This window comes from Phacochoerus africanus, chromosome 11 (assembly GCF_016906955.1).
Source record: "Phacochoerus africanus isolate WHEZ1 chromosome 11, ROS_Pafr_v1, whole genome shotgun sequence".
NCBI classification, from domain to species: Eukaryota; Metazoa; Chordata; class Mammalia; order Artiodactyla; family Suidae; genus Phacochoerus; species Phacochoerus africanus.
In genome coordinates this window covers 65,750,602-65,775,946 of record NC_062554.1, presented here as the reverse complement: position 1 = coordinate 65,775,946, position 25,345 = coordinate 65,750,602, and the positions used below count along the sequence as shown (strand labels likewise).

At 42.4% G+C, this 25,345-nt stretch overlaps 1 protein-coding gene across 2 annotated transcripts in view; it reads left to right on the top strand.

Moving 5' to 3' along the window:
- Positions 1–12,602: 12,602 nt before the first annotated feature.
- The window catches only part of NUCKS1 (nuclear casein kinase and cyclin dependent kinase substrate 1), a 32,209-nt gene continuing 19,466 nt past the window's right edge, over positions 12,603–25,345 (top strand). The window contains exon 1 of one of the 2 annotated variants that reach the window (XM_047751960.1): positions 12,603–12,846. In XM_047751960.1, the coding sequence (XP_047607916.1) occupies positions 12,830–12,846 (17 nt within the window). In that variant the 5' untranslated portion in view covers positions 12,603–12,829. The remainder of the gene's footprint in view (positions 12,847–25,345) is intronic. The other variant, XM_047751959.1, reaches the window with a different exon arrangement.

Genomic DNA, 25,345 nt, shown 5'->3' with positions numbered 1-25,345 from the left:
GTGACCCAACAAGCCAGGGAAGGGACTACAGGTCAAGGAAGGCCCCTCAGCAGTAAGTGATGGTTTGCTCTTTTGTACATGAGCCAGAATTGCTCCAGGATGATTTCCCTAATTCCCTTTCCTTAGCTGTTGCTGAGGAATATTTGGGTTCTTTATTTCCCCCTCTTATCTCCAGATTTAACCCTTTTCTTTAAGGGGTCTGTTTTCTGTCTATGGGACACTATCTCATGGAACAGGAGGCTTTTCCCGCCTGCCTTTCATAGGCATCCTGCTTTTGACATGATCTAAGGCCATGGGTGGAAGATGTAAAAATCAGAGTTCCCATGGTAGCTCAGTGGGTTAAGGACCCAACATTCTCTCTCTGAGGATGGTGGTTCGATCCTTGGCCTTGCTCTGTGGGTCAAGGATCTGGTGTTGTGGCAAGCTGTGGTGTAGGTTGCAAATGTGCCTCGGATCCAGTGTTGCTGTGACTGGGATTCAGCCCCTAGCCTGCGAACTTCCATATGCTGCAGGTGCGGCCCTAAAAAAAAAAAAAAGTAAAAATCTCCATGATAGGTATTCTGTAAAATCCAGTGACTAGATTGCTCATGGAAACAAACGTCAGTGCCCTTTTCTTCTTCACCCTTTTCTCCTTCACTAAGGAAGTATAAGAAGAGGCCTCAGCTGTATACATGACTCATTTATGGAAGCCAAATAATCCCCAAAGCTGCGAGTTGGAATTGGTAGGAAGCCACTAGAAAATGTGCATTGGAAAGAACTCTTACATGTATTTTTGATTCAGCCATAAATACCAGAGATACGAGAATAATCTACATATGACCTTTGTTGTTGTTAGAAAAGCCCTGCCTTCTCTTTGGCAAGTGTAATCTGAATTCTCTCCAGTTTTATCTGCAGAGTTTCAGTATAATAATGGTATTGCTCTGCTTTAGGGTTCTCCAGAGAAACAGAAATAATAAGATGTATTATATACATGTACACACACTCATATATGTAAAGAGATTTCCTTTTTTTTTTTTTTTTTTTTTGGTCTTTTCTAGGGCTGCTCCTGCGGCATATGGAGGTTCCTGGTCTAGGGGTCGAATCAGAGCTATAGCCGCCGGCCTACGCCACAGCCACAGCAACGCAGGATCCATTGCCGCATCTGCGACCTACACCACAGCTCACGGCAACGCAGGATCCATTGCCGCATCTGCGACCTACACCACAGCTCACGGCAACGCCAGATCCTTAACCCACTGAGCAAGGCCAGGGATCGAACCTGCAACCTCATGGTTCCTAGTCAGATTTTTTAAGCACTGCGCCACAACAGGAACTCCAAGAGATTTCTTATAAGAATGTGGCTCATATGATTCTGGAGACTGGCAAGTCCGAAAGCTGCAGAGCTGATGTCCCAGTTCAAGTCCCAAGGCTGGCACACTGGAAGAGCTGATATTCCAGTTCAAAGGCCGCCAGGGAGAAGAATTCTCTCTTAGTCAAGACAGGGTTCAATTTTTTCTTCTATTTGGGCCTTCAAATGATTGGATGAGGCCCACCCACATGGGGGAGAGCAATCTGCTTTACTCCATCTATTGGTTTAAGTGTTAATCTCATCCACAGACACCCTCACAGAAACCCCCAGAATAATGCTTGGCCAAATATCCGGGCACCTCATAGCCCCGTCAAATTGACAGAATTAATCATGACATGCACTTTACCTTACTTACTGTGCGATGGTGCTGTTTTGATACTTTTTCTTCACCTTCAAGTTTAATTTGATTTATACTCAAAGTCCATTTGACTAGGAACTAACTGCATGGTTTTTGTTTTGTTTGTTTGTTTTCTTGCTTTTTAGGACTGCACTGTGGCATATGGAAATTCCTGGGCCGTGGGTTGAATCAGAGCTACAGCTGCTGGCCACAGCCACAGCCACAGCCCCGCCAGCCAGATCCGAGCCACATCTGCAACCTACACCCCAGCTCACAGCAATGCCAAAACCTTAACCTACTGAGCAAGGCCAGGGATCAAACATGCACATCCTCATGGATGCTAGTCAGATTTGTTTCCACTGCACCACTAACAACATGTAAAGAGGAGAAAGAAGATAGGAAAGGAAGGCGATAAGGTAGACGTTGTATCATTTTTCATGATATGAGAAGGGCAGTGCAGAAGCACTGGGTACCAGTATCTGACTTGGTATAAACTCCTCCCTCAGATCTGTGAGTTGGATATGTGTCTTGCACTATCTTAAAAATAAAGCAAGCAGTTCTTCCCATTTCATGTTTGAGGGAACAAATATCTCACAATTTGAATGGCAGCCGGATGAATTTGTAATAAAGCCAAGACATAACTGCAAATCTTCCAATTCCCTATCTCCATTCTGTCATTTAGGTTTCTGGGAAGCCTTTGACCTGAAAAACCTATTTTAGAAAAGGAGCCCAGACATTTAGAGAAACAGAACTGGTCCCTTTTGGGTTTGAAACTTTTGGTGTGTGTTAATAGATTTTGAGATCATATTTAGGTGTGGAATAGAGATGTGTGTGATTAAGTTGGGGGCCAAATTAAGTGCAGGTTAAATAGCCTGCAGTGCAGATACGTCCTGAGATGTTTGACAGGTTTCGCTTACCAAGATACACCACCCAAATGCAGTGACTGTCATTTAATTTTGAATATTAGCTTTCTTGTTTGCAGGTACAGAGATTTTTTTTTAAATTTTTAATTCTTGGAGTTCCTATAGTGGCGCAGCGGAAACAAATCCGACTAGGAACCATGAGGTTGCAGGTTCCAACTCTGGCCTCGCTCAGTGGGTTAAGGATCCATGAGCTGTGGTGCGGGTTGAAGATGCAGCTTGAATTGGCATTGCTGTGGCTGTGGTGTAGACTGGCAGCTATAGCTCTGACCCCTAGCCTGGGAACCTCCATATGCCTTGGGTTTGGCCCTAAAAAAGACAAAAAAAAAGAAAGAAAAATTTAATTCTTTTCTATTTTAGTTTATTATAAAGTGTTGAATATAGTTCCCCCCATGCTATACAATAGGACTTCGCTGTTTATTTTAAATATGCAAGTATAGGGATTTTAACAACTGTTCCAATTTCAACTGTTGCTGCCAGTAGCTAACATCTGAGTGTTTCTGTAAGCCAAGTACATGCTCTTCTAAGTACTTCACATGGGTTATTTTTATTTTCACAGTGACCCTATGATTCCACATATATAGACACATAAGGCACAAAAATGAAGACTTTGCTCAAGGTTAGACAGCTAGCGAGTAGCAGACTGATTTTTAACCTTGAGCAGCGTGACTCTAGAAACTTCCTTTACTATAACACACTGCCTCCCATTTTGTACGTGTGTGTTTTGGTGGTGGCATCCTCAAAGTTTTTCCACAAAACGAGTTTTCACCATACTGAAAACAAAGAGTAATGTATTAAGTGGGTATATAGCTTTTCAAATACTTTTATAATGAAAATGTTAAATCTACTCATTAAGGAAGATGGAGAAAAGGAGGAAAATCCAAACCACCCATAGTCCCACAACCCAAACATGACCTCTGTTTACATTTAGATTTGTGTTCAATCCATTTTTCTATTTCTTGTCTTATCTTTATGGTCACATCTGCAGCATATGGAAGTCCCCAGGATAGGGGTCAAATTGGAGCTGCAGCTGCCGGCCTACATCAGAGCCACAGTAACATGAGATCCAAGCCATGTCTGCGACCTATACCACAGCTCACAGCAACACCGGATCCTTAACCCACTGATCGAGGCCAGGGATCGAACCTGCAACCTCATGGATGATAATCGGGTTCGTTAACCACTGAGCCACGCCGGGAACTCCAAGGAGGTGCATTTTTAGATAGAATAAAGTGAAAAAGGCATGGGGGCATGCAATAAATGGCAGAGTGTGCTCAAAGAACAGCTAGAGCTGGGTGGGGTCCGGGCAAGGAAGGGACTGTGAGAAAATGAAGTTGGAGGTGAGACCAAATCAAGGAGAGCTCTGTAGGCCATGCTGAGGCATTTGAACTTCATCTTGTAGTGCAAAAATAAAAATATTCAAGGGTTTAATTGTTTTCTTAAATTTTTTTATTGAAAAATACATAAAGATTATTACCTTTAAAAAAATGGCTTAGGACTTCCCTGGTGGGCTAGTGGTTATAGATCCAGTGTTGTCACTGCTGTGGCTGGGGTTGATGCTGTGGTGAGGGTTCAATCCCTGGCCCAGGAACTTCCACTTGCCGAAGACCTGCCCCCCGCCCAAAAAAAACTTAATAGAAATTTCTTATTTTAGAATTCAGGAGGTCAGAGATCTAAAATGGGTTGCAGTGGTTTAGAATCAAATTGTTAGGAGTTCCCGTCGTGGTGAAGTGGAAACGAATCTGACTAGGAAACATGAGGTTGCAGGTTCGATCCCTGGCCTCATTCAGTGGGTTAAGGATCCAGTGTTGCCATGAACTGTGGTGTAGGTCGCAGATGAGGCGTTGCTGTGCTTGTGGCGTAGGCCAGCAGCTACAGCTCCGATTCGACCCCTAGCCTGGGAACCTCCATATGCCATGGGTATGGTCCTAAAAAGCAAAAATAAAATAAAATCAAGTTGTTGGCAGGGCTGCATTCCTTTTTTTACCCTTTCTGGCTTCTGGAGGCCATGTACCTTCCTGGGCTCATGATCCCCTTCTTCCGTCTTCAAAGCCAGCAGTGGCTTTCTCACATCTAATCCCTCTGACCGTTCCTGTCCCCGTCTGCCACTTTTCAGGACCCTTGTGATTGCATTGGGCCCACCCAGATAATCCAGCTTACCTTCATATTAAGATCAGCTGATTAGCAATCTAATTCCCCTTCCCGCATTCACAGGTTCCAGAAATTAGGTCCTGGACATTTTTCAGGGATTGTGATTGTGCCTACCGCAGATAGGAAAACTGAGGAGCAATGGGTTGAAGAACTTGTCTGGCGTCACATAGCCGAGAGCAGGGCCAAGAATAAACAGCTTTAAAATTCAAATAGCACAGGCCTTTTTTTAGAAAGAGAATTCTTTTGTAATTTGACCTCTAAAAGACACCTTGATTAAAAGTATGAATATTCTTCCAAGTTTTCCTCTCCATATGCAGTCTTAGCTGTATCACCTCTTCCCCTTAAAAAAAAAAAAAAAAAAAAAGCTCATGTAAGGTTTCTTGCAACTTGCTTTTTTCTTTTCCATGTATCTTGGATCTCTCCCCATGTAAAAACATACAGTTCTACCTACTTCCTTTTAATTGCTACATAGGATTGTATGGATGTATTTTAATTTACTTAACCAGATATCTATTAATATTTGGGTTCTTTTTCCTCTTTTACAAAGAGTGCCACAAACTAACACCTTTATATATTTATAAACTTAAATGAAATCTTCTTTAGGAGCTCCTAGAAGTAAGCCAAAGAGAATACACTCTTTTAAGTTTAAATATAGGGCCAGATTTCCCTCCAAAATGTTGGTACCAGTATATACTCCCAACAATAGGATTTGAAGGCCAGTTTACCTATATCTTTTACAAGACTGTTTTCAGCCTTTACCAATCTGACTAGCAAAAAAAAAAAAGAAAAAAAAATTAATTTTTTTGTTACAGGTGAGCATATATTTAAATGTAATTGTGGTTTGTATTTCTTCTGTTAGTCACCTATTTGTATCCTGTGTCTGTTTTTATTCTGTTGTCTTTTTCTTAGTGCTTTTGCAAAAGCTCTTTGTATATTAAGGATGTTAACTTTTTTGTCACGTGTGTTGTAAATATTTTCCCCAGCTCATGGAGAGATTTTAAGCAGAGCAGTATTATATTTGTGCTCAAGAAATCTCTCAGGTAGTAGCTTAAATACTAGTATAAAGCTTTCAGACTTTATTAGGGGAGCTCTAAGGATGTATTGGAAATTTGAGTATAGGAATTCCATGAATGCTGTGCTTTAGGAAGGTAATATTGTCTGTTGTATCTACCACAGATAACCAAAAAAAAGCAGAGAAGAGAGGAGTTCCCATTTGGCTCAGTGGTAACGAACCCGACAAGTCTTCATGAGGACACGGGTTCGATCCCTGGCCCCGCTCAGTGGTTTAAGGATCCAGTGTTGCTCTGAGCTGTGGTGTAGGCTGCAGATGTAGCTTGGATCTGGCATGGCTGTGGCTGTGAGGTAGGCCGGCTGCAGCTCCGATTAGATTCCTAGGCTGGAAACGCCTATATGCCCCAGGTGTGGCTCTGAAACACAAAAATAAACGACTAATAATTGAAGAATGCTTTAAAAAAAAAAAGAGAGAGAAGCTGTTGCAGTAGTTTAAGTGTGAATGGTGACAGTGGACACAGCAAGTGAAAAGTCAATTTGCAAAATGCAATGAAGAAAGAATCCAGAAGTTTCCTTGTTGAAGACTAACACTGAGGTGTCGGGATAGAGCTGGTAGCACCAAGGACTTGAGCTCAGGTGATTAGGAAGAAGATGCTGCTGATAGAAATAGGGGAGTCAGGAAGAGAATGTGAGTAGGAGAAATAATTTGTTCAGCATAGATATTTTTATTTATTTTTATTTTTTATTTGTTTGATTTTTAGGGCCACACCCCTGGCATATGGAGGTTCCCAGGCTAGGGGTCTAATCAGAGCTGTAGCTGCCAGCCTACGCCCAGCCATGGCAATGCCAGATTCCAGCCGAGTCTGCGACCTACACCATAGCTCACGGCAACGCCAGATCCTTAACCCACTGAGCGGGGCCAGGGATCAAACCCATGTCCTCATGGATCCTAGTTAGGTTTGATAACCACTGAGCCACAAAGGGAACTCTGTTTGGCATAGAAAAATTGAGCTTGTAGTATCCCAGTGGAAATGTCTGTTAGGCAGTTAGGTTTCTGGGTTGGAACTCAGAGAGTGGCAGAGAGGCTGGCAGTAGTTGGTGCAATCATGCCCATGTCGGGCATGGTTGGAAAACCTCATTTCTCCTAGAAATGGTTAGGAGCTAGGGGAGAAGGAGAGACAACACCTTGGACATTCGTGGTGATGAAGAGGATTGTCACTTCTCACTGTCCCCCGCTCTCCATCTGTGAGCTGTGGGCAGCCTTCGTTAACTCTGTTCCCAGGGCTCAAGGATTGTTGTGTTCTGTTGGAGAATAAACCAGCTGATGGATTTGGGTTTTTTCCTTCAGTAAAGGTAGTATGATCCATTCTGTCTCCCACAGTGTCCACACTACTTTCACAAGGAAGCCCTTTTTATTGTTATTGTTATACCAATCTTGTGAAGGAGGTAAGAACCATATAATTATCTCCCTTTTACAGATGAAGGAGCAGTGGTACAGGAGTTTAAAATTTACTGAAGGTCACCTAGGTGGTAAATCATGGTGCTCAGGGTCAATATTCTTTTTTTTTTCTTTTTTTTTCTTTTTAGGGCCACACCTGAGGCATATGGAGGTTCCCAGGCTAGGGATCAAATAGGAGCTACAGCTGCCGGCCTACACCGCAGGCACAGCAATGCAGGATCCAAGCCTCGTGTTTGAACTACACCACAGCTCACAGCAACCTGGATCTTTAACCCACTGAACGGGGCCAGGGATCAAACCAGTGTCCTCATGGATACTAGTTGGGTTCGTTTCTGCTGCCCCAGAATGGAAACTCCCAGGATGAATATTCTTGATCACAAGTTTAGTGCTCTCTTTGGTAAACCTTGAGGCCTCCCCTTCAGCAATGTTCACTTAACAGTATTTGTTGGTGGTTTAAATGGATAGGGCTATGTCTTCTTCAGTGTTTCAAGGGGAAGGTTATTTTAATTTTAATTTTATTTTATTTATTTATTTATTTTGGTCTTTTTAGGGCTGCATCCATGGCATATGGAGGTTCCCAGGCTAGGGGTTGAATCAGAGCTGTGGCCACCAGCCTACACCACAGCCACAGCAATGCCAGATCCAAGCCGCATCTGCAACCTACACCACAGCTCACAGCAATGCCGGATCCTTAACCCACTGAGCAAGGCCAGGGATCGAACCCACAACCTCATGGTTCCTAGTTGGATTCATTTATGCTGTGCCTCGACGGGAACTCCCTCAAGGGGACGTTTTCTATGAATTTTATTGGTGTTGAGCTAAACAGCAACTGTTGCTCTTTTGCGGGGGTAGGGGTGTGTGATTCTTCAATTTAAACTGAATGTCAAGTTGTACATACTTTTTGTTTTAGTAGCAGAAACCCACCTAAACTTAGCTCTTAACATTTTTCAAAATAGGACGATGGAAGTCTGGAGCAGAAGAAATACACACTTGAGAAAATGAATTTAGAAGTTTAAATTGACTTTGGGAGATCCCCTTGTGGCTCAGCGGTAACTGACCCACCCGACTAGCATCCGTGAGGACGCCAGGTTCCATCCCTGGCCTTGCTCAGTGGGTTAAGGATCCAGCGTTGCTGTCAGCTTTGGTGTAGGTCGCAGATACGGCTTGGATCTGGCGTTGTTATGGCTGTAGAGCAGGCCGGTGGCCGTAGAGCAGGCCAGTAGCTGCAGCTCAGATTCGATCTCTAGCCTGTGAACTTCCATATGCCTCGGGTGCAGCCCTAAAAAGCAAAACAATAAATAAAAATAAAAAGTAAATTGACTTTGGCCCAGTATTTTTCTGGCAGGGACCTGAGCCAATGGAGCATCCTGTTTAACCATGAACTTATCTCCAAGCAGGTTTTAGGCCTCTGGGATTACAAAAAGACTAAGCAGACACAAAGCTCTTCTGTCCCATCCTTTCTTATGAGTGTTGTGATGAGGATGAGAGTCAGCAGGTTGGAGGTGGAAGATTAAAAAAAAAAAAAAAGAAAGAAAGAAAGAAAGAAAGAAAGAAAGAAAGAAAAGAAAAAGCCTGGAGAAGTTTTCTGTAACTTCTTGGCTGGGTCTTCAAAGACAGGTCCCTTTCCAAGCACCTGTGGTCAGTAGAAGCAGTGCCTGTCTTTAAACCTAGTCGGCTGTCTTTCATGAGGCCATGGAACTAGAATTGCCCAGCACAGAGTAAGGGCTCGAAAACTTTTACAAAGCTGCAAGCAAAGACAGAATGGCCTTGAAGGAAATGGGTCTTTATTAGGCACAGAGAAGTCTTCAGTCTCACCAACCCTACACTGCCACTTAATGTCTTTAACATATGCAAGGGAGAAGAAAAAGGCTACTTTTTTTTTTTTTTTGTCTTTTTAGGGCCACAACCAAGGCATATGGAAATTCCCAGGCTAGGGGTCCAATCAGAGCTGTAGCTGTCAGGCTACACCACAGTCACAGCAACACGGGATCCCCACCCCACTGAGCGACGCCAGGGATGGAACCTGAATTCTCATGGATACTAGTTGGTCGGATTCATTACCACTGAGCCATGATGGGGACTCCGGAAAAGGCTCCTTCTTAAACTAAAATCACAGGGGAAATTAAGAATTGGGTTTAAAAGGACCTCATTTCCAAGGGGAAAGAATAACTGTCTTTTCTGTCTACTGTGCCTCTTTTGTTTTCATAATTTCTCCTAGTTTCACTAAGTATATTGTCCCTTCAGGGTGGACCAATGGTGCATCTAAGATTTGACCTGTCATAAGATCAGTGTCTTTCTTTAGTTTCCTACACGCTAGCTGTGCCTGACACAGGTGTCCAGGGTATCGTCTGGGGATGCGCTGGAGGGAACCGACCTTGGAGGTTGCATTCCACACTCCCTTGACTGCCAGGGAGACAGTGCTGGGACTCCTATAACGCTGGACTTGCCAACTAAAACGTAAACTAGAAATTCAAGTCCTACTTTACTTCCTTCCTAAGAGACCATGTTTGTTAAAATGCTGAGTGAATAAAGCAAATAGAGGGAAGATGTTAGCTGAAGCTAAGGTGAAGAGATAGATAGGCTATGCCCCTCAGCTTAGAAGAGGAAAAGCCTTCATTCAGTGGCCATCTGTGTGTTGGCCTTGAAGTAAATTATAATGCCAAGGTCTAGAAGACTTGTTCTGAACTTTCCACCTGCCTGGACATGTAAACTATGGCCTGTTCCTTTCATTACCTAATAAATGAGTAACATGAATTCCTCTGCCTCCTCTCACAATAACAAATAATGGTATTTGCTAAAATAATAGTAATCTGACCTAATAAAAGAGCTCCCAACAAAGTCATTCATGATTACTGTACCTCTCCAGTCTCTGCACTGGCATCTTGACAATGATATGGATGATAATACACTTAGTCAAAACATATACGGACACCCACTAGGATGACTAATATCAAAACAAAACAGGAGTTCCCTAGCTCACCAGGTTAAAAACCTGACTACAATCCATGAGATCAGTTTGATCCCTGGCCATGATCAGTGGGTTAAAGGATCTGGCATTGCAATAAGCTGCAGCGTAGGTTGCAGATGTGGCTCGGATCCTGCATTGCTGTGGCTGTGGTATAAGCCGGCAGCTACAGCTCTGATTTGCCCCTAAGCCTGGGAACCTACAATACGCTGAGAGTGAGGCCCTAAAAAAGACAAACAAAAGAAACCAACCAAAATAAGTGTTGGCAAAATTTGGAGAAACTGGAACCCTTGTACGTTGGTGGGAATGTTAAAGGTGCACATGCTATAGAAAATCGTACAGAGATTCCTAAAAAATTAAAAATAGAATTACTATATGACCTTTTTTTTTTTTTTTTTCCTTTTAGGGCCGCTCCTGTGGCATATGGAAGTTCCCAGGCTAGGGGTCGAATCGGAGCTGTAGCCACCGACCTACACCACAGCCACAGCAATGCCAGATCCGAGCCGTGTCTGCAACCTACACCACGGCTCACAGAAACGCCTGATCCTTAACCCACTGAGCGAGGCCAGGGGTTCATTTCCACTGTGCCAGACGGGAACTCCTACTATATGATCTATTCCACTTCTGGGTATATACCCCAAAGAATTGAAAGCAGGATGAATAAAGAAGAGAGATTTATACACCATGTTCATGGAAGCAATTATTCACAATAACCAAAACCCGGAAGTGATCCAGCTGTCCACTGACAGTTGAATGGATAAACAAAATGTGATGTATATATATACATGAAATATTATTCAGCCTTTAAAAGGCAGAAAAAATTTTGTTTGTTTTTTTTGTTCTTTGCTTTTTAGGGCCCCACCCACAGCATATGGAAGTTCCCAGGCTATTGGAGCTGTTGCTGCCCTCCTACACCACAGCCACAGCAACACCGGATCCAAGCCGTGTCTGCGACCTATACCACAGCTCCACAGCAAAGCTGGATCCTTAACCCACTGGGCGAGGCCAGAGGCCAGGGATTGAACCTGCAACCTCATGGTTCCTAGTCAGATTCATTTCTGCTGTGCCACAATGGGAACTCCCCCCATTTTTATTTTTTAATTTAAACTACCACCACCAACTTTCAGCAGAGAAAAGGTGGAGTGACATGGAAGAGGAAATACGACTTGTTTAATGCTTTTCTTGGTGGACTGCCATTCTCTTCCCTTAGGGAAGCCAGATTTTACAAGGGGTAACTTTCAGGCGTTGATAGTGGTGGGTTTGTTTGTTTGTTTATGGAGTGTATCTTCAGTTGGTTATTAACAGACTGCCTGTGACAGGGATTGAAGTCTATTTTACAATGGTGGGGTACACGCTGGCCATTCATATAGGGATCCTGAGCTCCACCTCTGAGAGTTTTATGCATCTAACTAATGTTCACAGATTTAAATCTAATAATCTGAGTTACCCTCAGCTATTTCACTTGTGTCTTGAGCCAGCTCCTCCCCCTGCCCCCAATCCAGGGATAAGGGATTGAATTTAACAAATACTTATGTTGCGCTTACTGTGTTCCAGAGACTGTCCTAAAGTTGACTGATTAAAGTCACCTCATTTAATCCTAATAATTCTGTGAGTTAAGTACTATTGTTCCCCATTTTATACATCAGAAAACTGAGGCCCAGAGAAGTAAAGTTATGCAACTATTCAGTGGTGGACCTGAGGTTCAGCCTGAAACACCTTCTGGTCCAGAGCTCATGCTCCTAATCATTTGGTCCCCCAAAATGATGCTCATGACTGGGATTTTAAAGACCTCAAAGTGATCTCTAGGGGCAGAACAGAGAATGGAAATTTGTCGTGAAGTTATTCCTTGATTATGAGCCTGCCTCTCTGGTCTAGCAGCGGTTGGGGTCTTGAGGGCTAATGTTGAAGCACGGAGAAGGGGTTTGTGGATTTAAGGTCAAAATTTTTGAACCTATGGAATTTCCCTCCAATTCAGAAGCAGTACCTTCCTGACGAATCAGCTGCTTATCCCACAGATTTTGCTATTAGTGGAGTTTCTAGATGATCAAGCCAGGTGAAATGATACATCATTAAACTAACACTAAAAGACACTGAATCTTTCGTAAATCTTTTTTCCTAGTCGTCCCAAGATGCGACCCAAGACGAATCTGCAACGCAGGAGTGGAAACCAGGGGGCGGGCCGAGCAGCGACCATTTTTGTTTTGCGGCCTTGCGCTCTCAGAGCATCTTGACTAACAGGATCTCACGGAGGAGGCGGGGCCTATCAGTGAGGGGGGCGGGGCCTGAGAGACGTGATGATTCAAACGGACTAATGAGCTCGGCGCATCTGGCAGAGGCCACCAATGACCGGTTCTGTTGGGGCGGAGCCCACAGGCCCTAGTGGGTTTGGCTGTACCGCGGCTTTGGCGCATTTTCGGCTGGTTTGATTCATCCATTTTGAAGAGACGGGGGAGCGGGGGGCTCGTCAGATTAAGGGGCCCTGAACCTAGGAGCGGCGGAGTTTGAGAAGCCAGCAGCTCGGGGTTCGGCGGCAGCGGCCCTATCGGCCGAAGTTGGGGGGGGTGGGGCGCCGAGCGCGCGGGGGTGGGGGGGGTCCTGGTCTTTGGCTTCTCGACTCGGTCCTGTTTCGACAGCGAACATGTCTCGGCCTGTCAGGTCAGTGCGGAGTCCGAGGCCTGGAACGGGTTGGAGGGGGTTGGGGTGAGTGGTAAAGGAGTGGGGGACAGAAGCCTAGAGTCGGCCTTCTCCTGTGCCACGCACGGCCTCCTCCCTTTCGGGGCCCGCGCGCGCCCTTGAGCGTGGGGGGCCTTGCTGGCGCGCGGGGCTGCGTGGGGGTGGCGGCCGCGCGCTTCTGCGCGCGCTTCTCCCCGCCCCGCGCTGCTGCAGGGCTCGGGGCTGCTCTGCTGCCTCCCCCACTCGCCGCACTGGAGCGGGCGGGGTGTTCCCTGAACCGCCAGCGGCCGGAGGGGGAGGGGTGTGAAGTCAGTGCCCCCACCCAGGCCCCACCTCCTCCGGGCCGGCCCCTTGGAGCCGGCGGGGGTGGGGGACCGGCGGACTCAGTCTCGGCCCCCACCCCCATAATTGAGGGGGGTGGTGGAAGACTCTGCCCTCTATCTCCAGTGGTTTACCCCCCTTCCCCCCTCGGCTTGCGTGGGGCGGGGGGAACTCAGCCCTCTTTCTCCAGCGGAGGTGGGGGGGGGTGTTCCATCCAAAGGGGGAGGGGCAGCCCTGCCGCTGGGCCCCGCCTCCGTCCTCCTGGGTCGCAGCAGGGCCCCGCCTCCCGGATCGGGCCGAGCGTGGGCGGGACCCGTTCTTTTCCCCTCCAGCCAAAGTGAGAGTTCCGGACTAGGCCCTGGAAAATGACTGCAGCCTCTCGCCCAACTCGGAGTTTTGAGTGGGTTAACTCCCTTCCCCCACACCCCGAGTTCGCTTTTCTCTCCGGCTAGGAATGTCCTTCCTCGGGGAAATGTCCCCTACTCAGGGAGGTGCGGGTTAACTGCACGACCCAAATCCCGGGTGGTTCTCGTTCCCGCTACCTCTTTCTCTCCTCTTAGCAGTGTACACGTCTCGGATGTTTTTGTAACTTAATCTTTATCCCGGATAACTTTAATGATAAAGGGGCTAGATTTCGGTTAATCGTTAGACTTTATTCTGAGAATTTCAACAAGTTTGCTGTTCCCCCAGCGGACGGTGGAATCGCCCTTTGCCGTCTACTCCTGGCTGTTGTATGGAATGTGCCATTTATGGAGGGGTGTGGCTTAGTCCAATCTGTTGAGGCCTGTTGCAAATAAATGTTTGTTTGTTTTTTTTTAATGTAATATCCTTGACGCTTTCAGCGTGAGATATTGGCTACTTCGCATAGCGTTTTCTGGATAAATAGGTAAAGGGTTAGTTTTTTAATGTTTTAACAGTTGTTGCTTCCCGTACTTCATTCCAAGTTTTGTGAAAAACGGAAGTATTTTGACCTAGAGCTCTAAAGGGAGGTTTGGAACCCCGGAAAGGGTTTTGTTCCACACCATTCTGTTTCCAGACTAGATCATCCATCTCCAGCTGGTGGTAGTATGGGCTGCCTACTCCTACGCTCGGGGGTGGGCGTGAGGAGGGTGCTAACTACTACCTGACTGCTTTTCTGCCTCCTAATTTCAACCCGAATCTCCGTTAATTCAACATCGCCACTCGGAAGAGTTTTGCCGACTTTTGGGCACGGAATCGGAATAGATATTTCAGATTATGGTATGAATATTTTTGGGGCATTCTAATTGACCACTGTATCCCATCAAATTATGTAGAGATTTTCTTAAGGCTCAGGACAAATAGACAATATAATAAAGATTTTCATCTGGATTGGGTCTTCTGTCTTCTGGAAGTAAATTACTCTGTGGTGAAATTGGACTATTTTAAATAATTGGACCTTTTAACTGCAGTTCACTAGGTTTTGGTGACTTAATTTTTTTTTGTAACTCTCTTACTCATCTGCCTGGGTTTGTGTTTTCAGATTTAGATGTGGGAAAACGAACAGAACTTTTTTTTTCTTGAAAACTTGGATTTTTAATATCAGCAGGTGGGGATAAATATATTAAGCACACTCTCAGTTTTTCTGAAGGCATTGGGATTTGTGCACAGTTTTTTTCTTGCTCAGTGTATTAAAAGTAATTTTAACTATTTGCCCCAGTTGAAGAATGAAGTGAATATATCGTGGGCTTTTGGGGGTCACTTTTCAGATTATTAATTTCAAAGCAACTTGGTTTCTGATTATATATTTTAGTGATGAAGTCTCTTTGTAACAATTTTTTAAAAGTCTAACATACTCTTGACCAATAATAAAGCAGAAATAATTAAACTTGAGTTTGGTGGTTTGTTAAATTTTGCAATAAAAAAAATTCTGTCTTAGGAAAGTACTTTTGTTTCAAGGTGTAATTGAAGAATCTGTGTGCTTGAGGGAATTTAACAAAAAAAGATAGATGTTGACCTAGTATCAGAATGATCAACCTTATTTAAAAACAAAACAGTGGAGTTCCCTGGTGGTTACGGATCCAATCCGGCATTGTCACTGCTGTGGCTCGGGTTTGATCCTGACCCAGGAGCTTCCACATGCCTTGGGCTCCCCCCGCCCCCCAAAAAGAATAAAACAAAAAAGCACATGTTGGAAAATACCTGTGTCCTTACATCTTCTTTTGGGATATATTTCTGCCCTTAGGCCTGTGTATAGTTTTGAGGGTTTTCTAGTTTTAATTTTTACTGTAACTATTACTCATTTTCATTTTAATATTAACCTAAGTATTTAAAGAAGATTTAGAAATGTACTAATGGCTGCTTGACACCAGTTTCCAGATGAATGGAATGATGAACTGGTCAGTTACAACAGGGTTTTCCACAGACCTGAATGCAACACCTACCTAAGTAGTTTTGTTCATACTCTATTGCTGTCTTCGCCTTTTATGGTATCTGACTCATAGATCAATGAGAGCTCAAATGTTATAGGACTTGGATTCAAATTTATAGCATAAAATTATGGTCTAGTAGCCAGAAAGAAATGGAGGCAAATTCCTTTACAAGTGACCTTAATGTGGGGATCTGGACAAGCGAAGTGCCTTGCATCACACACTAGTAGGTGCCAAGATTCAGCCTAGAACTTAGATTTCTTTCTAGTCCTGCTTATCCTTATCCTCCCCACTTTCCGCATAATCACTTTCCTTCTGCCAGATAAGTATTGATGTCATTGTAGCATATGGCACTTTTAACTTTTCAACGTGTTTTCATGACCCTTATCCTTGCAAAGTAGGAAAGAAAATGCTATTAGTTGTAAGAGATGAGAAAGAAAGCTCAGAGATTTACTGACTTGCCCAGATTAGAAACCAAGTTTTTTGCAATTCAGTTTGGTATATTCTCCAGAGATCTTCCCTGATTGAAAATGGTCCAAGTCACTGAAATCAAGCTGTTTGCTTTTTCTTAATAACATAAGTGCACTCGATGTCTTCTTTTGTTTAGTGCTTGAGATGGCAAGGAACCTTTAACATGGAAAGTTTGGGTGTGAAATCATGGGCTCTTACAGATGGATATAAAAATAGTTTTGTATGTTTATAATTATGTTGAGAATTAACAGCCTTCCCAAGATTCCAAATTGCTTTCTTTTCAAAGAGAATTTTGTTTGGATTGTTTTTGGATTTTAAAAATTGATATTCTGTCTTAACCAGAAAATTCGTTTCAAAAAGTCTTCAGTGAAAGGGAAAACTTAGAAACCTGAAAACTAAAGATAGCTTGGAATTTATGATACCAAGTATACACAGGAAGATAATAGTATACTAGTAAATGTGGTTTTAGATGAGGCCTGATTCCTTGTATCTCTTACTCTCTGTCCAGATTGTGTGTGTGTGTGTGTGTGTGTGTGAGAGAAAGAGTGATTTATTACTTATGTGTCACTTTCCTCTAAAAAGGCATAAACTTAGAGTTCCCATTGTGCCTCAGCGATAACAAACCAGACTAGTATCCAAGAGGTAGTGGGTTTGATCCCTGGCCTTGCTCAGTGAGTTAAGAATCAGGCGTTGCCCTTAGCTGTAGGATAGGTTGCAGACGCAGCTCACATACTGCCTTGCTATGGCTTTGGTGTGGGTTGGCAGCTACAGCTCCAATTTGACCCCTAGCCTGGGAATTTCTGTATGCCTTGGGTACAGGCTTAAAAAGACACACACACAAAAGGCATAAACTCTTCTGTAGATTTTACCTTCAAAGATAGTCACCTAATAACTTGCAAAACCTGAATAGTGGGGGAGTTAATTTTATAACAGCACTTTATAAAGTATTCAACATTTTCCAACATAAATGTCTTTAATCTGAAAATTAGAATAAGACAATGTTTAAAGTTTGCTTTTTAGAGTAATTTACTAAGAATAAATGTCGAGTCTACTAGAGGCTTTTGCTTTTATCTTTATTATGATTAGGTAATAGAAGATTTTTTTTAAAATTCCCATTTAGTAGATGACAAAATGAGCTTAATATGTTACTCAAGATCATGGAACTATTAAACAGAGCCAAGATTTGAACCGGATTTTCTGAATACAATGCTGGCATATTTTCTGTGGTATCCCTCTTGCCTTCCTCCTAGTGTTCAGTGTGAAGATGGTCAAATGCTGTTTTAGTAATCTCTAAATAGTGTGTATTCTGTGTACACTGGTTTTTAAGCAGTATATTTTCTATATTTGAGGGGAAATAAATGTAGCTAAAAATTTTTAAATAGTTTTTTTAACTCAATTTTTAAAAGTGTTTGTTTTGTTTTGAATTAGAAAGAACCTTCAATTTACTAGTCATGACTTCGAAGTCAAGGAGCTAAAGTGTAGAAATAATAGTAAAGCTGGATTTAGACTGCATGAGTCTTACCTATTTTCCTCTTTACTAGATTTACAATTATTGTATTTGATTCCACATGGAATTATTACTGGTCCACTACCGGTGCACAATCCCTGGTTTGAAACCATTAGGGGGCCCGTATTTGTGGAGGTTCAGGTTTTTCAAGAATTTTAAGAAGTGCCTGTGCTGTATAAATAGTGTATCATCACCAGTCTGGGGGTAGTGCTCCTATAAGCAAACACAGGAATACTCTGTAGTAAAATTTCCAAATTTTCACACTTAAAAACAAATCCTCAAAATTCCTGACGTGTGGGTTAAGAATCCGACTCTAGTGCCTGGGGTCACTGCAGAGATGCAGTTGGATCCCAGACAGTGGGTTAAACGATCTCATGCCGTGTTGGCAGCTGTGGCTTAGGTTGTAGCTGCCCCTCGGATTCAATCCCCGGCCCGGGAACTTCCTTATACGGCAGGGGCGACCATAAAATGGGGGGGAAAATGCTAGGAAGTCCCTTATTTACCCTTCATGTTAATTTACTACCATATACATTATGAAAAAAAACTTTGTTTTTTCAGAACTTTCTGAATTTCTAAACTGTAGATGAGAGACTGTGGACCTCCAATAGCAGGAGTTAATTTCTTAACCTTCAATTTTAGAAAAAATAAAATGACTGGAAACTCGATAGAGCTATCACTTGCTGAGGAACTCTTTTTTTTTTTTTTTGTGCCAATTCTGCCAAGTAACGCATTTTTCAAAATCTTGAAACAACTCTTTAAGCAAAGGTACATATTATCCCTATTTAGTATGTGAGATAGCTGAATAAATTAGTAACTTGCCCAGTTCACCTAAGCATTGAGGCGAAGCAGGAATTCAGATAGAAGTTGTGGCCAACTCAAAGCCAGTGTGTTCTTTTCCATGAGACACTGCCACAGGGTGTTACTCTTCCTTGTGGTAGTAGCACACTCTACCAACTTTAAAGTCAGCTGGAGGGGGTGTGGATGGAGAAAAGGACAATTTTGTGAAAGGAAAAAGAGACTACGTGAAGGACTTGAATATACACCTTGGTGTACGAAAGAAAGCACTGCATAGTGTGAGGCTTTTGTGGGAAGAAGCGTGAGTGTTAGATAAGTGGCATTGCTTTAACTGCATACATTTCATAATTCAGGACACTTCCCCCTGACCAAAATGACTAGATTCCAAAGCCACCCAAAGGACACTGCAAGAAAATTAATAGGCTCATTTTACATACACATATAGAGTGCTGAACAGAATATTAGCTGAGTCTAGTATGTATTAATATGTATATATGATCAAATAGAATTTGTCCCAGGAACAAAACTTACAATCTATCACTGATTCATCATATTAAAAGACCAAAGGAGAAAAACCATGGCATTCATTTGAAAAGATCCAGCACTTACTATAAAACTCAGTACGTTACAATTAGAGGAAATTAAGATGAATAAATTGGAGTTGATTTAATTTAATAAAAGTTATAAACTAAGGTAAGTGTTTTAGTGTTTTAAATCACTTCAGGACAATTAAGTTAATAAGACAATTTTGAGAGAAGAAAGGGATGTTGGTTTTATTTCTGAAATTAAAAAAACAAAGCCACCATATCGTGTATCTCTGGGACACCATCCATGTCACGGCTACATTATAGTCCATGTGAATGGTGCTCCTCTGAAGTGTATTTAGAGTTTGCAAACTTTGGTCAGTTGACCTTAATAATAAAGAAGTTACTGAGCATGCTGTGAAGTGTTACTTCTGTTTACATTTTTTTGTTTTTAGCTGCAAAGATAGATAAAAACACGACCTCATTACTCTAGATTATGGAAAAGTAGCTTTTTGGATTGTTGAGACTAGAGATAGCACTTAAGAGACTGCAGTGTTGTGGACAAGAAGAGAAAACACTTAATTTAGCACAGGATGACTTGGGTCAAACTGGAAATCCCTTTGTTTTGTCTCAAAAAATGTATTACTGTCTAGGCACTAAGAAGTATAACTGATAGTTACAGAGTTGCATTGCCGTACTTTAAAATAGCTAGTATCTGAGTTCCTGATATGGTTAAGGACCTGACACAGTGTCAGTGAGGATGCACCTTCAATCCCTGGCCTTTATAAGTGGATTGAGGATCTAGTGTTGCGGCAAGCTTAGTCATAGGTCCAAGATGCAGCTCAGATCCAGTGTGGCTGTGGCTGTGGCTGTGGCTGAGGCGTTGTGGGCCTCAGCTGCAGTTCCAATTCAACCTCTAGCTGGGAACTTCCATATGCCATGGTGAGGCCATAACACAACAACAACAATAACAAATAATTAGTATCTAAATAGCCATAATCACAGGTCTTTGAAATACTTTAGATGAAGAGACCACAGATTGCCAAGAGTGTTTCAACTGGCAATAGCATATTTTCAGGTGCCCCTTGATGTATATATATATTTTTTTAGGGCCGCACCCGTGGCATATGGAAGTTCCCAGGCTAGGGGTCAAACTGGAGCTATGGCCGCCATGGCTGCCAGCCTGCGCCACAGCCACAGGAACTCAAGATCCAAACCTCCTCTGCACCCTACACCACAGCTCACAGCAATGCTGGATCCTTAACCCGCTGATCGAGGTCAGGGATTGGACCCCTGACCCCATGGATCCTAGTCGGGTTCATTATTGCTGAGCCACAATTTGGAACTCCCCATATCTGTTTTTTGAATTGTGCACCTTTTCAGTTACCTGCAATACAGTGATCTTTGGGGAGATTTCATCTGTCAAGATAAAATGGCCCTGAAGATGAACTACTTGAGAACGTTGAAGTTCCACTAAGAAGTAAGGCCCCAGCCTGCTATTCATTGGGCTGAGATAATAGTCTATCTTTACACTACTGCTGTAGCGTACACTACTATTCATACACTACTGCTAAAAAGATGTATAACAATCCTTTGACTCCTGCTTTCCTACTGAGAAATGAGACCCAGAAACTTTGCTGTTTGAGATTATATCAGTGAACAGTGAAACATAACTTTTTGTCAGGAAAAGCTAAGTCCTTTTGACACAGAGCATACCCTCGATTTACAACTTTAGGGCTTCAAATGAGGGGTTGCTGGACACAAAATTCACATCTGCCTTAACTTCTTTGCCAAGAAATAGGACCCAGTGTCCACTTCAGGGTCCATAACCTGGCATAGGCTTCTTATCACACAATCCTACTATGCTTTGAGCCTATCAAGACACTGCTTCATTTATATTTCACCTAAATTCTACCCTTCCCCAAACCCTTTAGTTTTCCCATTTGAAAAAATTTTAAGAGTTCTTTCACGTTCTTGATGTTTTAATTTTTTATTTTTGAATTTTCACTTTCTTGTGACCGATTTTGAATTCTGTTTAATTGCAGAAAGCAGAGTAATGTAAGATACAGTAAAAGCAGTATATCTTAGCCAAAAGGAAGGTGAAGCTCAAGTGAAGCAATTGTGAGAAATTACCCTGAATTGAGTTTATGTAACCTAGCTTCTACGATCTAACTTTTACATATCCTGAAATTTGGCATGTGAATAATTTTGAAGGGTAGAAGAATGGGGAGAGAGGTAAATGTCCAAAGTTTTAAGGGGGAAGGGTGGGGGGGGATGATTGTTGATATGCAGAAACTTTGAAGGAAAAAAAAGTAGAAACAAATTTTAAGAGCTGCTTTATGGAATAGAATTTAGATTTAGCCCATGGTGATAGCAGAAAATAGACAAGATAGAATCAATTTTAGAGACATTTCACCTGAGAAGAACTGCACTATCAAGTTTTCTTGGAATTGGTTGCCTTGGGAGATCATGAGAGGTTCTCAGTCCTGCCCTTCCAGGAACATTTGTTGATAGGATAACATGTTTTGGGTTAAGATTGGAATAGACTGTCTAAGGTCCAATAGTTTGGGTACACCTGCTGATGTATCACCCTTCCATCTGTATCCCCACAGGCCGGCAAACAGTGATAGGTTTTATGAGTACTTAAGTTTAAAAAGTGATATATGTGTATATGTATATATTTTTTTGGCTGCAGAAAGTTCCTGGGCCAGGGATCAAACCCCCAATGGCAGTGACAACACTGAATCCTTAACTGCTAAGCCACCCGGGAACTCCAAAAAATGCGATTTTCTTGATAAAATAGAAGAGAAGTTATACTTTTGTGGGTGTGGATCAAAAACAAATTGTTTTTTGTAAAGGTAAAATTTAAAACTGCTTTGGAAATCGCTTTATTCTAAAGCAGTGATTCTCAAGACTTTTTTTGATGAGGTTCCAATAAGAAATACATTTTACATTGCAATTTGCTATGCACAAGAACACACACACCTGAAACAGTTTTCAGGAACTTGCCAGTAATATAGGTACAGTTTTCTCTGATATTTTCCTTTCTTTTTTCGTTTTCTTTTCTAGAGCTGTTCCTGCAGCATAGAGATTCCCAGGCTAGGGGTCAATTGGGAGTTGTAGCTGCCGGCCTACACTACAGCCCGAGTAATGCCAGGTCTGAGTTTACACTGCAGCTCGTGGCAATATTGGATCTTTAACCCATTGAGTAGGGCCAGGGATTGAACCCGCATCCTTGTCGATACTGTCGGGTTTGTTTCTGCTGAGCCACAGTGGAAACCCCATCTTTGTTATTTTCTTTTTCTTTCTCTTTGCTTTTTAGGGCTGCACCTGCAGCATGTGGAAGTTTTCAGGCTAGGGGTCAAATCAGAGCTTCAGCTGCTGGCCTATGCCACAGCCACAGCCACGCCAGATTAGCATCCTCAAGCCACTGGGTGAGGCCGGGGATTGAACCCGCATCCTCATGGATACTACTCAGGTGCTTAACCTGCTAAGCCACAATGGGAACTACTGACATTTTCTATTTGCTTTTTCTTCCTGCCTGCCTGCCTTCTTTCCTTCCTTTCTCCTTCCTTTTTAGATCTGCACACGTGGCATATGGACATTCCCAGGCTAGGGGTCAAAGCAGAGCTGCAGCTGTCAGCCTACACCTCAGCAGTGCCCGATTCGAGCCGAGCCTCTGACCTACACCACAGCTCACCGCAATGTCGGATCCTTAACCCACTGAGCCAGGCCAGGTATCGAACCCGCATCCTCATGGATTCTAGTCGGAGTCGTTAATGCTGAACCACAATGGGACCTCCTTTCCTTCCTCCCTCCTTCCCTCCCTTCCTTTCTTCTTTCCTTCCTCCCTCCCTCCTCCTGTCTTTTTTTTCTCTTCTTTTTAAAATGCTAGTTATTAAACATCAGTGTATTTCAGGACCCAATAGTGGGCTGTGACTGATTGAAAAATATCATTCCAGATGTTTACCACCTAAGTGATTAGTGAAAAAAACTGTTAGCTATATTTCATTTCTCAAAACTCAGGTTTGAAGTGCACTGTAAGTATCTAATGGGAAATTTGGTGAATTCTAGAAAGTTAGCTAGGTGTTTTCTTCCCACATTAGCCAGAATAATATGACTTCTTCAGGGTAAAAATGATCAATTTGAGCTATTTAGTGTAGTGAATTGTCTAAACGTCTCTCTGATTTGCCTTGAGAAAACGATTTTGTGCTCTTTAAGTTGTATAAAGCTTAAGGTGTCAATAATCAAATGTGGGTTTCTATTTTAAAGTTCTGCTTCCTCACCTGGATCTTGATTGTTTCTCCATATTTTGATGTGCAGGTTTGTTATAAGGTGGCACTGGATCTTACAGTTTTTAGTTGTTTTCTCATCTATAAGGTTAGGAGCGTTGGATCAGATCATCTCAAAGGTGTGGTAATTTCCATCTCTGAAATGCTGTTGATCCTTGACTATCAGAATGTTAGTTTTACATACCTCACATTTCAGGAATATTATTGTTTTGGTCTTAAAACAATTTGGTTGCTCTTAGAAGAAAAAGCATTTGGGCAGCAGACTCACCTGGAGAAAAAAGTTGGTGACAGAGTGGAAGAAAAAAATCCAATTTCTTGAGTTATCCTCGTTTGGTGTCGAAAAGAGATTTTAGTGGGGTTTTTTTGTTTGTTTTTTGTTTTTTGTTTTGTCTAGCTTCCAACTTGACATTTCATTTTTGCATTTAAAGCCCTCTGGTTGGTTCACTGTGACCAAGATACCTTTAGAACCTAAGTAGCAGGCACATAATTGAAGTTTTTGTGTTCCTGTAATTCCTATTTTACTTGTTTTCCTTACTGGGTTATGTTCTCTTTCCTAGTGCAAACTTTCAGACTTTCCAGTTGATTTGAGCGATAGAAGTTGATCTAACTTGAATGGTGGATTTAAAATAGCTACTGTTGCTACTTTCTCTGGGCTAAATTGTAACAGAAAACTTTATCATAAAGTTGGAAATAATATAAAAATAGGGAGATACTTTGGTATTGCCTGTTAAAGAATAAGAACCGAGCTCTTTAAGACACTCTTTTTAAATAGTACTAGAACCAGTACTCTAAGATATTATGTTTTTAAAAGGAGTGACTTAATCATGCTGTTCCAATAAATAATTGTGTTACTTTTGTATTCAAATGTGTTTAAGATTGCAATGGTATTCTGGGTGGAACAAGTTCATGCTTACAGGAAATGATGGCTGCTATTTATTAGATAATTGTGTACCTGGCACTTAGAACAATCTTGAGAGTTAGGTTTGCTATTCCTATTTTACACGTGAGGAAAGTGAAGTTCAGTGAGGGGAAGTAACTGGCAGAGCCAGGATTTAAACCCAGTTTTTAAAACCTGCGTTTTTAACTTCTATGTTAAAATTTTGTATTGTCCTCCTGCTTGCAGTTTTTGATGCTCATTTTACACTGAGGAGTTGGTTTAGCTTTAGCATTCAATTTAAGTAATAGCTTTTTTTGTTTTTCCTTTTTAGGGCCATACCTGTGGCATATGGAACTTTCCAGAGTAGGGGTTGAATCAGAGCTGCAGCTGCCAGCTTATGCCACAACCATAGCACCACCAGATCCAGGCCGTATCTTCAACCTACAGCACAGCTCACTGCAATGCAGGATCTTATTTAGCCCACTGAGTGAGGCCAGGGATGGAACCCATGTCCTCATGGATACTAGTCAAGTTCTACCTCTGAGCCACAACTGGAACTCCAGAAATAGCATTTTGAACATTTCCTGTGCCCTTAGACTTAAATATTGCTCTTAAGTGTGGTGCTTCTGCCTCCAGGATATCTTCTTAATTTCAAGTTTGCATAGAAGTTGTTTATCAAAAATGTATTTCAGAGTTCCCGTCGTGGCTCAGTGGAAACAAATCTGACTAGCATGCATGAGGACACAAGTTTGATCCCTGGCCTCGCTCAGTGGGTTAAGGATCTCACCTCCTGTGAGCTGTGGTGTAGGTCACAGGCGAGGCTCGGATCTGACATTGCTGTGGCTGTGGTGTAGGCCGGCAGCTGCAGCTCCAGTTAGACCCCTAGCCTGGGAACCCCCCTCTGCCACGGGTGCGACCCTAAAAAAAAAGACAAAATGCGTTTCAACACTAAATAAGGTAAATCTTTAAGTAATGGAAGATAGTATGTTTTGAATAAGCATCTTTAAAAAGCAAGAAATAATCCAAACTATCATTATAAATCATTATAATGAGTTATGGTGAATGAGATCCTTATAAATGCTGTTTAAATTATTTTTTCTCTTCCTCTATTTAGCATTTATAGTGTATCCTTTTTATTTATTTATTTATTTTTGACTAGTCACCCTTAACACAAGCTTGCTTCTATATTCCTATTTTGCTTTACTCAGGTTTTATAGGTTTTGTGATAAATGACATTGGTTAAAATAGTTCTGGCTATTTTCATATAATTAAAAGTCGAAATATTTTATGTCTCAAAGGAAGGAGGA